The sequence below is a fragment of the Dermacentor variabilis genome, chromosome 11, assembly GCF_050947875.1.
Source record: "Dermacentor variabilis isolate Ectoservices chromosome 11, ASM5094787v1, whole genome shotgun sequence".
NCBI classification, from domain to species: domain Eukaryota; kingdom Metazoa; phylum Arthropoda; class Arachnida; order Ixodida; family Ixodidae; genus Dermacentor; species Dermacentor variabilis.
This window is the reverse complement of record NC_134578.1, coordinates 29,094,155-29,111,138: the sequence shown is the minus strand read 5'-3', so window position 1 is coordinate 29,111,138 and position 16,984 is coordinate 29,094,155. Positions and strand designations below refer to the sequence as shown.

The window sequence follows — 16,984 nt, the reverse complement described above, 5'->3', positions numbered from 1 at the left end:
TAGCTCTGCCGCTACAAGAGCCTGCCATGCAATCCCTTCACCAGCCGCCTCGTCCAACGTGTCCTCCCACATGAATGGGACCTGCCGCCGCGACTCGGTGGCGTGCAGCGGAAAATCGGCCAATATGTTTTGCGTGCGGCTACGCAGGCCACGCCGCACGCCACTCTAGCCACGTGCAGTCGCCTAGCGCTACATCATATGGGCCAAGTCGCACGAGGGTTCACCGTACCCATAATATGACGACGAACCTCGGGCTCAGTAATGTGGAAAGTTGGGCTAGTTGTTGATTAATCATCATACATTGCTGGTGAAGCAAGTACTCGCTGCAGCGCGTGTCGTCATTTCTTGTGTGTCTTCACTGTGTCCGTGTCAGTGCGCTGCTTCACCAGCAAGGTATGATGATGAACCTCGATAGGGCAGCGTCACCATCATTCCGCCGGTCTGCCAACATCCACCGCTCACCTTCTCCACGCCGACGCTCCCCATCACTGATGCGGCCTCGTCCCGTAGCTCGGAAAGAGCAGAACTAATCGTCGCAGTATCAGGCAAAGACTGCGACGCCGTCGAAAAGCAAAAGTCCTCAACGTAGGCCGACCAATGTGCTAGACGTGTTGGTTGACGGTGTGCGCACATATGCCCTCGTGGACACAAGAGCCGCTGTATCAGTTATGGACAGAAAGCTTTGTCACTTCTTTCGAAAGGTCATGACGCCCCTTGCTTGATTCTCCCTCCGCACCGCGTATTCACCCAACAGCGGCGTGCACCGCTCATGTTCGCGTCGAGGACGTAGTATACGCCGTCGAATTTATTGTGATTTCATCGTGCTCCCACGAAGTTATCCTGGGGTGGGACTTTCTCGCCCTCCACAAAGATGTCATTCATTCCGCACGGGCCGAATTAGAACTGTCGCCGATATCAGATGGGACCCTTGCCGATAATGCTTCTTTTGCGAGCAAACTACTCGTCCGGCACGACACCACCCTGCCTCGCAACTCGTCAGTGATTGTCTGTATGCATTGCAGCAGCCTCTCTGACGCCGTCGCACTACTTTTTTCATCTGGCCGCTTTTATACTCGAAAAGGTCTGCTGCTACCTTTTGCGACAGTGAACGTGAAACAGAGCTCCACAGATATTTTGGTCTGTAACCCCTTCTCATACCCTGTGATGCTGCTTCAAGGCGAATGTCTCGGCTATGTGGAAGCGATCAACGACGTACAAATTACGGATGTTCCCGAAGACACGTGGTGCGCAAGTTGCAGCGCGGTCCGTTCTCTCTCTACGTCCGGCTCTTTGCCCACAGGTGTGTTCGATTCATCTATTGCCGATGATGTCACCCCAGCTCAGCGTTCTCACCTTCTGCGCATCTCAGTCTAATTTCGTTTTCGTTTGATGTTGGGCAGCCTTCCCTGGGCCGGACATTTGCTTTCACGTACCATATTGGCACTGGCTCCCAATCGCCATTGCGACAACGCCCATATCGCTCCTCTGCCGCAGAACGGCATGGGATTAATGAGCAAGTGGAGGAAATACTTCGCCGCCAAGTGATTCGACCCTCACGGGCATCTCCTGCCGTCCTTTTTATGAAAAAAAAGACTGCTCTGAGTGGCTCTGTATAGACTATAACCGCCTGACCAAGATCACTCGCAAAGATGTACACCCGCTACCCCGAATCGATGTCGATACCGACAGCCTACAAGAAGCTGAATTCTTTTCATATCTAGATTTAGGCTCCGGCTATTGGCAAGTGCCAATGGCTGACGTCGATAGGCCGACAACCTTTGCAACACCCTACAGCTTGTACGAACTTATTGTCAGGCCATTTGGACTTTGTATTGCGGTAGCAACCTTTGAACGTATGATAAACACAGTTCTGTGCCGTTTGAAGTGGCACGCGTGCTCGTGTCACCTAGACGACGTTGTTCGTTTTGTCCCTGACTTCACCGCGCACCTTCAAAGCCTCCGGCGTGTTTTGAGGTGCCTAACAAAGGCTGGCTTACAACTGAACCTAAAGAAGTGCCGATTTGTAGCGTGGCAGCTCACGATATTAGGTCATGTCGTCTCGAAGGATGGAATCCTCCCAGATCCAGCCAAACTTCGTGCCGTCGCCGAATTCCCAAAACCAACGTCCGTCAAAGAACTGCGTGGTTTGGTAGGCTTGTGTTCCTGCTTCAGGCGCTTCATTCGCAATTTCGCCGCCCTCATATCGCCCCTGACGAAGCTCCTTGAATACAAAGCGCAGGGATCCCTCCACGTCACACGTGCTGTACCGACTCACAAAACAGACTGTGACGCATTTAGCGGCCGCTTACTGGGCACTTGTGAGGCTTCTCTGGAAAATTTGACGGACGGGCTGAAATGTGCATTCATCCCGCATCTAAAGCAATCCACCACACTGCTGCTGCATCCCAAATTGACACTTCCTCTCGCTCTGGGAAATTTTCCATATGTTAGTAAGAAAATGTAACTGCAACAGGCTCATTAAACAACTTCGCCACCAAATAGAAGATATCATCTAAGCCGAAGATCATGAGGACAAGCTGACCGCAGAAAACTGGTTTGTCCTTTGACAGTTTGCGGGCCGCTGTTTGCCCACAAGCCGAGTATTGCCCCTCTTCCGATCTCTGCTCCGCCAACCTAAGCAAGCTAAGCACCTTGAAGCGATCCAACTGGCGATCCAAAGCATCGATCTCGGTCGGGTGACCGAAGAGATAATATTGTGAGTTTATTTCAGTTCGTCGCATGCAAACCGAAGGGAAGCAAGAAGCGGTTCACAGTCTTACTATGGTGGTGTACCGCCTTAGTCATCATTACCTATCATTTATTTCCGACCGCAATTACTCAACCAAGCATCCCTCACTAGAGAGTTTTACCAGTGCCATCTTACAGTACGGTAAGTGCGGTAACACCGTGCCAGCTTAGGCCTGCGCATGGCACACTATAGCTAAGGAAAAACTTTCCGTACGGTATGCTAGATGGTCATGCAGTAACTTGCGCCTCGAAGTCTGCAAGCCGAGCAGGACAAAGCGAAGACACTGCTAGAAAGCGGCATCGGTCAGAGAATCCACGCCACGCATACCCGCTTCTTGCGTGTGTTTTTCACCAAGGGAAGAGCTCATCTTAATTCACCGGCTGCGACGCGACGGAGTGGCAGCAGGTACGCAGCAAAACTGACCGTGACTTGTGCTGAACTGAAATTAACGTGTGGCCGCAACTTTTGCAACGGGCGAGTAGTATACTCAAGCCAGAGATATTTTATTTCTTTCTTCATTTATAAAGGAAACTGAATGCCACACGAGCCCCCAAACACCAGTGGAAATATACAAAACGCGATACAACAATGAACAACCGTAGTTAACATAGAAATAATGAAAACGGAAGTCAAAATGACAAATTCCTACAAGTGGAAAAATAAACGCTAGGAGGAGGAATGAATTTTATTTGTAAAAATGAACTGACGATGGAATCGTCATCGAACTCCAGGATGACATTGGCCTGACGGTTGCGTAGATGTAATTTAGGGAGACGTGTGGAATCAAAGCCAGCACGGAGCGTCCGCTCCCCTTTGCCTGCGCCCCTCATCATGCCAGCATTGTAACAGCGAGTGTTCTCAGTCATCGAGTGAGATCTGTCCATGTTTTCAAGGGCGCGCGTGATACCATGCTAGTTATTTTAATAACCAAGCGAATCTTTATTGCCATTTTTGCGGCCAATACATCTATGGACCTTGCTTCGTGTAGTTGTCAAGCACTTTGCTATCGCTATCATTGCTTCGCCCTACTGTTGCTTTTTAAACTGTAAGCGACAGCACTCTTCATTTTTATTGTGCACCTATGGTTGAAGAATTCTAATTTTCTTTTATATTGTTGTTTCACCGCCTGTATTTAGATTATTCTACAGGTAGAGGGTATGTCAACAATTGCACATTCCCTTGAGAGCTGCGCTCATTCAAGGCAATGTACATTGGTTCATGGCCTCCCGAATTCTGTGTCTTATCAAGACGTATATTTGGGCTAGTTCGTTCATATCCGTAGTTAAACAGCGCCAGACAACACAAAGGACTTAGACGAAGAAGAACGACACGTACACAGGGCGCACTAACTGAAGGTTTACTCGGTGGATACGCAGAATAAGTACCGGCTGAACATGAATAATAATGGTCCTAAATGCAAAAACATGCACACAAGACACACACAAATATTTTATGTTACATAAGCAGGAAAAACTACTCCTTGAAGCATTTATTTCGGTTGACAATTCTGACGTCAATTTCTCTAGAGCGATAAATATGGTCATTTATTTACAAAGCATTATGTACATGAGCGTGATGACGCAATTGCACCTGTCTGCTCAGCTTGTGCATTGCTGGGGCCACTCGCCTATAGTTGCTTTGCAAGTGCTTAGGTAATAAACTATTTCTGTGTAGTTGCCTGTTGGGCAATACTGGAAGAACCGTGTTGCACAAGGCACGGCGGACGCTTTTTGACTGTGTGCCTGTGGTAGCGCGCCATCTCTTATGTGCAGCTCGCACTCTCGTCTGTTTTCTGTAAAACAAAACAAAATTGTAACCGAGTGAGCATGCTTTCGAACTTTGCCAGGAAAGCGTGATCTTAGAGGAAAAATTTGATGGCTGCTATTATGTAGGCAGGTTGATTTGACTGAAGAAAATTGACAAGAAGGTAATATACTACTTGCTACGATTATTCCCTGAAAAGACTTTGGAGACCATTAGTAGCATTCTATGGTACGCATCCAGCCATAAGTTTATGAAGGCTACAAGTCACAGTTGAATGGTTGAGTGAGACACATGTCATCAGGAGAGAAAACGGCGCCAGACTGTGAACGTTTATTATATGGCGGTATCGCTACTGCGACGAAGACAGAAGGAAGTAGAGATGCGGAATGCTCTCACTTGCAACAAATCTTTGATTGGGAAAAATTATCGCTTATACAAAATAGACAGAGGTGTGTGTGAAAAGTATGCAGGCATCATGATCGCAACTGTCCAACAATTAGATTGCACTCAGGCTACTTCATATGCGTTCGTTGCATATTGAAGTTTTTTTCACTGAGCGCAATTCATATTTCACTTACACATGTCTCCTTACACAGTCCTGCGACATACGTCGCTCACCTTGTCCTAGGTTAGCACTACTGATACGCATGTTTTTCAGCCCCGCAATTATCTCGTGCAGTTCGAATTCAGTACGTCATTTGCTGTTCTAAGATCATAAAAATATGGTATATTTTGCCCGGACCAAGCTTTTGCAATATATTTACTCATCACCAATATCACAACTCGCTGTACTGTCAATGTGTGGAGCAGAGTGACAATGCTTCCGAACAGCCGCATTACAACGTCGCCATGAGTGAAAAGCAGCACAGTAAGGAGCCCTTACAGCGGCATAGCGCTATGAACGAACAGGTGCTGGCTCATCGAGAGATCGAGAACCTAATATTATCCAAGGTATTCATTTATTCAATCAATTTTTTTAAAGCAATGATGTTTTTAATTACCGACCATGTTTCTCACAACTATCTCGAAATTTCACGAAGAATCAATTTCAGTGTAATAAAAGATAAGTTCAGCAGCTCGCTAAAGCGAAACATCAGCAGTATTGACATGTGTACTTGTTTATCTTTTCCGGATGACTGCTTTTCACCGTCTAACAAATGTTATCGTTCAGCGCGAAGTTTCTCAAAATGGTTGCGTGTGGATGCGCCACATGCAACATCGATGAGACGCTCGAACATATTATCTGTGTCTGCCCGCGATATAGTGCTCAGAGACAAGTGCTGTGCAGAGTACTGGACCAGTTGGACAATCGTGCACTATCAGAACTGAAGGCTTTAGGCCAATGCTCCCACAGAACATCCACGCTAAAGGCCTTACTCGCGTTATTAAGGTCCCTGCGGTCTGCGGAGCTTCACGATAGACTAAGAACGCCGCCCCCTACCGCTCTGTAGCGTACGCGGTTTTGTCGTGCTCATCTTTGTTTCTCTCTATCTAACCCTTCCGCTCTCTTCTTCTTTTTATCCCCCTTCACCCCGTGCAGGGTAGCCAACCGGAACTGCCTCTGGTTAACCTCTCTGCCTTTCTATGCATCCTTCCCTCTCTCTCTCTCTCTCTCTCTCTGTCACACACACACAAACACACACATGGTATGCAAATAGTCGAAGCAATGTGCTAACACCGCCGCAGCAGAAAAATGATTACATAGTAATCGTTTTTACCCCAATTTCTATGTGTTGTACACGAGGCTTGTAGGTGGTTTCCTCGATCTCTTCGGTGAATGACGATAGGCACGTTGTTTATAGTTCGTCGAAGGCACAAGCACGTTTTCTTTCACGCAAAATAATGTTTTAGACTGTGTAGGCTAATACTGCCTCTGTATAAAATTACTTCCTGATGAAGCATTCCAGAGTGCCATATGGTCGACATCCGTAATGTTACCCTGAGCTGCGCAATAAAACAACTTCCCAGGACACTGAGCTCACATTCGGCGGAAACGGGGGATAATGAAAATGTTTAGTGAACCCTGGTTTTTTTTTTCTTTATTTCCATGTGTTATACCAGGTTAGCGTTATGTATTTCTTTTTTCTTTTCGGCGTGCTCAGTAAACCAAACAAGGCATATTGTTTATAAACATTTGGTTAAAATGAGTACCAGGTTGTGGTTTTAATGTGTACGCGAAGCTTAAAGTGTATAGGTTATATGGCATTTGCAATAAGTTCCTTCAGCAAAGGCTCAAAAGGAATATGCGGTCGTTTTCAGTCACTCAGAACTCTACGTCATGCCGAGCTCACACTTGGCGAAAGCGAGAGTTGTATTACTTGAGGAGATTTTAGCGTTTTGTGCCAAATGGGAGACTTGGGGAAATGGTAACTGAAACTCTTGTTTTTTTTTTTCTTGTCGCACCATGTACGACGTTCGCGTACGTGTTCCCGGATTCCGTGGTGCACTAAGCCAGGCAGTGCGTTTATATTTTCGTATAATAAGAGGAACAACATTATGGTGTTATTTACACACTGATAAGTGTGCGGGGGTTAATTGTGGCCTTTGCAATAAATTACTTATGCAGGCACTGTGGAGCGTTACAAGCCTGTTTTCCAACCTGAAAAGGAATTAGCTCCCTGGGCGTACTCTAAATGACACCCTGATGAAATAGCGAGATACAGGGAAGGACTCATTGCAAATCAACACCTGAAGTTAAACGTGTGTCGGACAACTACAGTCTTTGTGAACAGTTGCTTTAGAGAGTGCTAGAAATATGTGGGGGCAAGGTTTCAAACAGATGATTGAAAAGCGGGCTGCGTTTTATAGCGCGTGGTTTAGTTCCAGTTAACTGTAGTTCAATATCCAACTACTCAAAGGAAACAGCTTCGCTGGAATAGCATGTAATTCTGTACATTCGCACGAGTCCGCTGTCTTTTCTTCTTTAGAACATAGCTTTAGAGATATGCTTTCGGCCTTATTTAGGAGGTGAGAACCAATCGGTACACTAGCAGGAAAATGATTCATAAATTCTCATGACAGTATGAGTAATCTGCTTATCAAAAGCCAATGAAGATACTGATGCGATGTAAAAAATCACTGTAACGACAGAAAACACGGCCACTAGCGTTCGACCTAATATGCTTATCAGTGGAAATAGCCGCCAGGTGAGCGTAACGCACCAAGCATTCAGTCCGCATATCACTATTCAGACTCTAGTTACTGAGGGGGATATCTTTGCACTTACCTAAATATAACGTGTAAATGCCACAGTTTTCAGTGGAATTCCAATACATAAGATATTTTCTAACAGCCGTGTCTCCTGAAAAGCAATGCTTGGCGTAAAGTTTACAGAACTTTTGTTCCGGTATACTGCGCTCATGCGAAAGCGAAAAGTAGCATAATTTTTCATGGGGTTTTACATGCCAAAACCGCTTTCTGACTATGAGGCACGCCGTAGTGGAGGACTCCGGAAATTTTGACCACCTGGGCTTTTTAACGTGCACCTAAATATAAGTACACGGGTGTTTTCACATTTCGCCCCCATCGAAATGCGGCCGCCGTGGCCGGGATTTGATCCCGTGACCTTGTGCTCAGCAGCCTAACACCATAGCCACCGAGCAACCACGGCGGGTAAAATGGCATAAATATTTTTATGACTGTATGTACAAGTTTCAATAACGATAGTACGGCGCAAAATGTAACCATAGTTTAACCGAGATTCTTAATTGTAGCATCTACGTATAGTATCCAGAAAGTCTTCACGTTTTGGCATTACTCTCCACGGGGTAAGGGCACATGTTCCCAAGGGGAACAGTGACCTTGTGGAACCCAATGCTCGCTCTTATTCGCCATCTGCAATCCCTTCTTTGCACATTCCCTTGTGACCCCCTCTCTGTCCTCATTGCCCGATAATCCAGCCTCCAGCGGAACAGGGGGCCTTCCTCCCCTCGCCCATCTACTTCCTTAACCCAAATCTTATTCGGGTGGAGGAAGCCTCTATTCGGACATATTGGGCTAAGGAGGCTCTTACAACCGGCACCAATGGTGCCTGAGGTGAACATAGGAGAAATTGTTCAATGTCTTAAGTACCCAGTCTTGTGTTGGCAGCAAACACCTGTTATCTTTTTTGGTCATAGTCTGTGACAAAGACTGTACGCGAAAATATAGTTAGGGAGGGGAGCAGTTCATTCCCACATTACTCCACGGGGCAACCCCGGCGAATAACAAAAGTTCAGACAAAAATAAAAAGAGGCCTATTAGAGAAGTGTGTTCCCCGGTTATGAAGCCCCGCATTTCAATTTCCGAAGACGGAATTTAATTCGTGAATGCCGCGAAGTTTTCATTATATCACGATGATACAAGTATACAACGACTAACGGGCACAAAACGAAGGCGAACGGAGGACACAACGAAAACCAGGGTAGTGCTTCAGAACGTTTCTTGAAAGACCGCTCACCAGGTTTGGATAAAGGGCTTTGTGCTGCCGAAGAGCGCAACTGTCACATCGTTGGAAGGCTACAATTATTGACGTATGTGTTTACGCCTCAACACCGAGTGAGCTTGAGTTGATCGCCATGCTTACCTAATGCTTGAACTTTTTCGTCCCCCCCTATGTAATGCCCTAATGGGCCCTTAGGGTACTCAAATAAATAAATAAATAAATAAAAAATGGTAAGGCGTAAATTGCCTTCACGTAGTTTTTGCAAGCGTGTTCTGTCAGCGCAAATAGTCCAGGTGAATGAAGAGTCAAGTGACGACAAAGCCATGACAAGCGAACATCGGCGGTGAGCTTCTGGATAAAGAGGATGACCTCTATCACGCCTGTTCTTCCCAGCAGTTCCCGCAGTCCCCATTGAAGGATGCCGGTCACCCGCAACACACTTTATTTTTTCGTTTTACCGAAGTACTACACGGAGCAATGGTTGGGGGTCATGTAAGAGCACCCATAGAACGTGGTAAGGGCTATAACGAAGTGTATAAAATAACCTGAAGCTATGTGGTCGTGGGACGAGGGATTGACGCGTAATCAGGCGTGACTTCATATACGCGGCCACACATTTATATCGATACAGGACTGTCAAATGCATACTTCGTACCATTGAACAGTGGGGGAAGTCCGTGGAACTGTGGCATCAGTACTTGTTTCACTCGGCCCCCTCCCGCTCTTTTGCCCCTCATCACATTTCCCATCCCACTCCTTCGCAACCACTTCACCGCAACTCTTAAAGCTTCTAAACTGGGATCGGCTCAGTTTTCATTATATCCTCTACCCCCCCCCCCCGCCCCATCTTTCGGACCAGCCCACTTTTGGTTTCTTGAAGAAATTAGATTTATGGCCTGACCTAAATATCTATTCGTGTTTTCTTTTCCGAAACCAAAGGTGGTGCCTCGATATTTATAGCACATTGAGTTATTTTGTTTTTTGATAAACCACCACAGACACTTGTAAGCTTCAAGAGAGTGGCATCAGTGCGCATATTCTTACCTACATTCTCACGTATATCCATACAAGCAAGTCCCTCGGTGCACCCACCATAAAGCTCAGCATATTCCAATATCTTGCACCTGTAATCATAGTAGAAATATGTATAGTGTAGGAAGGGTTCATGATGAATACTTGTCTTTCTGCACCTGCAGTCTCCTCCGCTGACTTCTAGAGCATCAAAATTTTCTGTCTTTTCTTGAAAGGCAAGCCAACAAAGCGTGTAAACCGTGACACCAGCATATAGCTTGTAGGAAAAGGAGAATGAGCAATAGCAGCTGCATGAGCAACGCTACAATGCACAGAATAATGTTCGTCAGACTAGGTCATACTAGGCTTTAGAGGACATGGACGCTGCACTTCCAAAAAAAGGTGAAATGGCGTCACGCGCACCAAAACACACAAGGAAGCACACTGTTGACTGTGAATTGCGATTGTTGAGTATGAATTGTGAACTGAGATTGTGAACAAGCCGAAACGTCTTGTCTTTTATAAGTTTTATGTGGTCGATGTACGTTTTTTGCTGTCATGGCTCATCCCGACCCGACGGGCTTGCGTCAAACTCTCGATTACACTGTTGACGTTTGTGGCATAAAAGGTGGGCGGACAAAAGAAGAGGCCGACAGAAAAAGCGCCGTCTCTTCTTTTTTACGCTTGCCATTTATGCAAAAATTGTCAACAGCTATGCACAAGCTAGCCCGAAAACATACTTTGCTAAGCAAGCACACATTATTCATGTAAACGCGCACAAGAGCCTCTGGAAATACCTTCACTGTAGTTGGTATACTGTCCCGTAGAAAATTACATGTATCTTGAATTGGTTAAACCATGATTGCTCAAATAATTTATTATAGTACAATGCCTTGTCATGCTTGACACGCTCACAAACATTATTTCAGGCTTTTAACGCTTCAGAGTGAATGTTTATACATTTTGTGTAGGATAGAAAAGGGATTTTAAATAACTTCAAACATACTTGTCAGCCTTCTGCTCCTTTTTCGTTTTGTCCTGTATCTAGGGGCGTTAATGATATAGTAACTGCTGGTTGTTTCCGGAAAGCAATACAAACCAATTTAGCACTTTGAACGTTTTACGAAGCTTGCTTCTTTTCTGTCATGAAGTTAAAGAACTTTTGACAATTATGCTTAAAATATGTTTATATAGACTGGCACCATGAATATAAAAATGCGACTTCTAATAAAAGATTGTGCAAAAAACATATCTTTCAACTCTGCAGTGCGGGACGACACACAAGAAATATACCGCACTAGCGTGCTTACCAACGATTTCCATAGAAGAAAAAGTAAACATAATAGTCAGCTGTTGCCATCAGCAAGTCTTTGTCATAATAGCTGCAGTATAAATCTGATTGTCCTACATAAGTACGAGCGTATATCCAAGTTCTTTCAGTAGTGTTCAACGCCTGCAAACAGAAAAGCGCATATTGGTGTTGCCTGTCGCAATTGTTTTTGATGTCGTGCCGAAGCGTTCAATAAATGTTCAAGTACACGTGCAAAACTTGAAAAGCAAATTTGTGCAGAAACCGTCCACGATTTCCAATGTGTAAGTGAACGGCCGATCGCTTCAAGAAGGCTATTTGCTTTAATAAGAAAACAATGCGCTTGACAACCTATATTTGCTGTTGTGGGGGACATTTTGGTATCGCTTGTTGTTAAATTGCGCGTTCCGTAAAGAACAAGGCCATTAAGCCACACATTTCTAACCGTAGTTAACGTGGACAGCATGTGTGTCGCAAAGGAGTTATGGGAAAACGTGGGAAAGTCGGGAGATGGAAATTCAAGACGATGAGCAAATAAGGGGAAAGCAGGAGCCAACGTTTCGACAAGCGCACTTGTCTTCTTCAAGACGCCTGGGAGAAGACAAGTACGCTTGTGGAAACGTTAGCGCCTGATTTCGCTTTGTTCTCGCAAAGAAGTTGTGACAGTTGGCGTTCCGCAGTAATGAGAGTTGACGTTCCCATTTGCGCTTTTGTTCCAACCTCCGATCCACCAACGGAAATGGGTCAAAGATGCAAAGATGCGTCGACCAGTCGGCGCTTTTAGTCTAGTGTGATGCCACTTAAAAGTGACACGGAAGCTTTACGCAGCACAAGGGGTTAGCGATGGCTGCGTCAATCGCGCCACCAACGGCTGTGCAGCTCCCAAGTCATTCCTGAGCTGCACCACGTCAGGTGAAACGCTTTGTCCTTTGATACACGGCGCATGCGATATGATTGCATTTAAGGTGCGCAAGTTCGCACGTTACGTGCTTGTCTTTCATATCTTGCGGGCTTACTTTAGGAAGCTGTGTATGAAGCTACTCAGATGAAACAACAACTAACAAGTAGGAAATTAGAATCTGCATATTTATATGTTGCCTGGAACTTTCTACAAATTTCTCATTGGAAGACTTGCTCTAAAGTTAATACGTGCTCCATACGATAGCCAACAATATGAAGTTGGTTAAACGATCTTGCCTAATTATGCAACTAGGCAGAATACAAAAAAAATATATAGTTCGACTTACTCTATCATAACGAATAACCCGCATATGGTCGCGTCCTCCTAGAGAGCTTTGAAATATTTTTACATTTCGGCTAATTTTAGCAGGAACACGCTGCCGATGCGGTACACATAGCCGATGCGTTACATGAGTGCCGTCCAATGTTTGATCTATTCGACACGAAAGGTAGCAGCAGTCACGGACAGCAAGGTCCGCAAGTTTTCGCAGAGAAACGTTCGTTTTAAAATGGTAGGTATGCGATTGTCCTTAAACCAGGCTGCCCAGGCACGACAATCTTATACTCACATCGCAGACGCAGCTCAGATTTACCCCTCCTCGCATGTGGTGACGCAAACTAGTGCAAGCACCCATATCTGCCCCGTGCAACTTTCCATGCCCCACGCGCTCCTACGCGCTCAATAGAGAGCTTTAGTTTAGGGGACGCAAGGCGTTGGGGCCCCTAGCGTTTGGGTGTGTTTGCGTTTGCGTACGCAAGCAGAAACACGTTATAGGCTAGCGGCCCCAAACGCAAACCGCAGTGAGGTCGCATGCGCTCGCAGCACCATCAACGTCTGATCTTTTCTGTGTTATCATTTTTTTTAAACATGAAATCAAGCATATCAAGTAAAGCACGTAAAACTATTCTATTGAAAGCAGTTAATAGACAGGTTTAGAGTGTCCGGTATTCGGATAAACACAGGCTGGGGCGTTGGGGCGGAGCCATGAACGGGAGCGTCCTGCATGGTGCAGCCACCTGGTGGCGCAAAGCTCAGACAGATCAAACAGCTAATATTGCAGTAACCAAGTGTATTTTAGTTTTCTGCGGGTATAAATTTTTGGCATCAACACAATTATTTACACCAGCAGCGAAGTCGAATAGACTTGGTTACAGCAATATTAGCTGCTTTTGTCCGTTTGAGCTTTGCGCCGCAAGGTGGATGCACCATGCAGGACGCTCCCGTTTATGGCTCCGCCCCAACGCCCCAACAGCGTTTATCCGAATACCGGACACGCTAAACCTCTCTAATATATATAAAAACGACGTCTGTCAACACTTGGCGAAATATTTGTTAGATTATGTACCCGCTAGCTACTCGTAAGTTCTCCTACACCGCGAGAGTCGCGTGGGTAACGTGACCACTTAGGGGCAGCGATGGTTTCGGCCGGCCAAACGACTCAAGGACGCAAGTCGACGTAGCGGTCTGTGCATGCGCAGTACCGTCGCCCCTAGTTCTTGCGTACGCAAGCCTCTTGCGTCCCCTAAACTAAAACTTTCTAATCTGTGGTTCTGCCTAACGTTCCTGTAGTATGCGCTTCCTTTCTTCCCCAGGTAGAGGCATCTTCCTGCTACCCCTCGCAGCCAGCGATGACCGCCACGTTCTTGCTAACTCGCCAAGGGAGAGAGGCGAAGTACACGACCTAGCCTCCTCCACAGCTGTTTCTACATCACGATAGCTAACGAGGAGAAAAACAAATTTAAGAAGACAGGAAAAAGCACAGCATTGTGCTGCTGTTAAGACCAATGCCAAATTTTTGTGCTAGCGATGATCATGGAAGTGTACTGTCCCTGTCCGATTACTCAGCATCATTTTCGGTATTCTGTATAGGAGAAAGACGTTGTTTGCCTACCGTGAAATTCGATGTCAAGAGCGTCGAACCGGGTTAGGAAGGACGTGACGGACGGAAGCATCTTACAGACGGATACTTAGCACCTACGAATAGGACGCGTCGGCGGCACTTTAAATGTTTTCATTAGTTAGGTTTTCTATAGAAGATGGCCCACACAGTGGAGTTTGCTTTATTAGAATGTGAAGATACCTGCCCAGCGGTCGGTTTAGGCCCCTCCGGCCTCCTTGAAATCCTTGGGTTCATAAGAGCAGGGGGAAAGTAAACATGTCGGCACTAGATGTTAGCAAGAGGCGACTGGAAGATTGCTTGAAAGTAGGGAAACGACAAGCAACGGAGGCACAGAAAGAAAGTTCGCAATAAGGGATCGGAAAGTTTGGTGTTTGGACTTCTTCTTGGATTTTTTTCCTTTCCTTTCTTTTGTTTAACCTAGGTAGGACATTACGCAATATAATAACAATAGCTTAGAGGCGCAACCCACCGCCCCGTTCCAAAGGGGACGCTCATAACATCCATCCATACGCTCGAGAGAGGAGCCCAGCTGCACTGCATGCCTCAGGCATGACGCGTTTTGGCAATGAGTATGCGGTGTGTCGTTACATTGCTTCAATATTATTCGCAATAAATCCGACGCCTATAACCAAATAGGTTATACCAAACTTTCTTCTTTTCTTAATTTTTCTTTTTGTTACGTCATCGCCCAAGACCCATGCTTCGGCTTATGTGTAAGCGAAAGTGACAAGTAATCATCGCCGACTTGGTATTGCACCTCACCCACCGGAAGGTTGCGCCATGGGCACAATTTTCGCTAACATCAAGCGTCACCTTAGCTTAAAGAGTGCTGTACGCCCGGCGTTCTTATTCATGCACAGGTCAGTATAGTTAATCACTATAGCTTCCTCCAACACGGCCCTTGTTCGTGAAATCAGCATGGAATCAGAACATATTTGGTTGTAGCTTTGACAAAGCCACTTCGGTGCAGTTTATCTTTTTCACTGCAAATGAAGTGGGCGCTGGAGAATGAGTGATTATCGCTGTCATTAACAAAAATGCGAGTCTATAAACGTGTAGTTGTCCTGCAGAAACCTCAGTCACGTAGCATACACACTTCAAAGGCAAGTAACATTTCCAGCAGTTTCTTAATGTCCCTCGTAATGCAGAATGTTATACGGTTGAGCGCTTTTCCTCTCCTTTTATAATCTAAAATATGAAGCGCCAGTAGGCATTACTTTTTAAATGTTATTTGACATGGCGTATCAGATCGCAGTGGTAAGCTTTCAGCGATCGGCCCATGCTATTCACCAATTCGCAAAGATTTGCTGTTCCCCAGCCGTATATACCGAGCTCGTTGTGTGGCAAGTTGCACAATGATTTCAAGCAGCTTTTTCAACTTAGGAAAAAAAGGCTGTAAATAGCAATTGAAGTGATTAAGTCTAGCCCTGACAGCTTATGGACTTAAGCACATCGCTCAGCTTGCTTAGAAAGGTTTGAGTTTGTATTAGTAAGAATAATGCCAGAGAAAAGAAAATGTCCTTACTTGAACAAGAGTTTGAAGACCTGCACCTGGAGCCGCAACGGTCGCTGTATCAATCAGCGCACTGACAAGGGTGACAAGTGCAAGTGCTGGGCCTGGAGTAAGCATTTTCTATACTGCTCAGCAAACGTTTACTTCCAGACTGACGTGTCGCTGTTATATGGTCGAGGCTGTGAAAAATACCCAGAAATCTTTACACGTACGTCATTTCCGTTGACAAAGCAAAAGCTTGTGCCAACTTATAAAAATGTAGTGCACACTTGTTATACACATTAGCAGATTTATCGACGCAGCATGAATAGCTATTCGGGACCTATGAATTGATATTAACTCCTGCACATTTCCAGCTGATGTATCCATTGATACATTGGGTGCGTTCTTTTATATATAGCTGATAATATTTCAACGCATCAGGATGCTGCTTCAGGTTTGGCATTGTTGTAGTGTGAAAAGCGGATGTAAAATCATAGAATAGATTGTTTTAATTCGTGGGCTGCTTATATTTTTAAACTAACACGCGCACCCTCCCCCAAGAAGATACATGAAGCATTGCACAACCCTTTATTCGTTTGACCTCCATCTTTCGAAATATTACCGGCAAATACTCAATCCATCCCCTAAGCTGCGCCTACCACGAGGAAGCTACCACTGCAATGCGACATTATTGTGCTTATTGTATTTGTGTGGGGTGCTCGCAAAGACCACGTTCCTCGGCACGATGGGTCACGCAGCAGCATACGAAAGTTTAAAGGACTAGTTGCTGTTTAAATAAAGCATGTTCACAATGTGAACCACCATGTATCGTCTGGTCACAAAGCGCCATCCGTCATTTTGTTGACGGCGCGACAAAGCAAAACTGCTCGCTCTACAGCACAGCTACGCGCACACCTGCTGATTTCACTCTTTTTCTGAGGTGTCCTGCTTCTGCTCTTCACTGCCATAAGTAGAGCAATAGATCCGTGCCAACGCCGGCAATAACCTATCGCGTTCTTTTTCTTTGTTTTTTTTTCTATTTGGCAGTGGAATCAACAAAAACGAGGTAATAGAATGTTATCCACATGTTGAACAGCACCTGGCGCTGACAACCTTGAAGACCAGGTGCTGCGGCTAAGACGTGTGAGTGTAGGATTTTGTTTTTTTTCTTACATCTCGTTCTCTCGTGTCCTTACTGCTACTTGTGCAATGGCCTTCGCCGTCCACTCATCCCCCACAGAAAAATAATGCTTCCTTAAATGTATTTTAACACATTCAATTTCTTCAAATTTGCGCTAAATACTAATCTTGGTTTCACTAGGAAAATTTGATTTTAATATGTCTGGTGAACATCTAACCGCGATTATTTTTA

At 45.5% G+C, this 16,984-nt stretch overlaps 1 protein-coding gene across 1 annotated transcript; it reads right to left on the bottom strand.

The window, feature by feature from the left end:
• Positions 1–4,045: 4,045 nt before the first annotated feature.
• LOC142563988 (uncharacterized) lies at positions 4,046–16,423 on the bottom strand. Its single transcript, XM_075674765.1, has 5 exons — positions 15,643–16,423; positions 11,258–11,400; positions 9,981–10,060; positions 7,740–7,814; positions 4,046–4,541 (listed from the first exon to the last, which is right to left on the bottom strand). Exons 1-5 carry the CDS (start codon positions 15,745–15,747, stop codon positions 4,348–4,350), a joined length of 597 nt encoding a protein of 198 aa, XP_075530880.1. The 5' UTR covers positions 15,748–16,423; the 3' UTR covers positions 4,046–4,347.
• Between the last annotated feature and the right edge of the window lie 561 nt (positions 16,424–16,984).

Bases quoted from the DNA above. Each gene is read 5' to 3' on its own strand.
- LOC142563988 (XM_075674765.1), bottom strand. From the start codon at position 15,747: ATGCTTACTCCAGGCCCAGCACTTGCACTTGTCACCCTTGTCAGTGCG. The intron at 10,061-11,257 runs GTAAGCACGCTA...CTATGATTACAG, and splicing joins TTCTTCTATGGAAATCGTTG to GTGCAAGATATTGGAATATG. The intron at 7,815-9,980 runs GTAAGAATATGC...ATTGCTTTTCAG, and splicing joins GGATATACGTGAGAATGTAG to GAGACACGGCTGTTAGAAAA.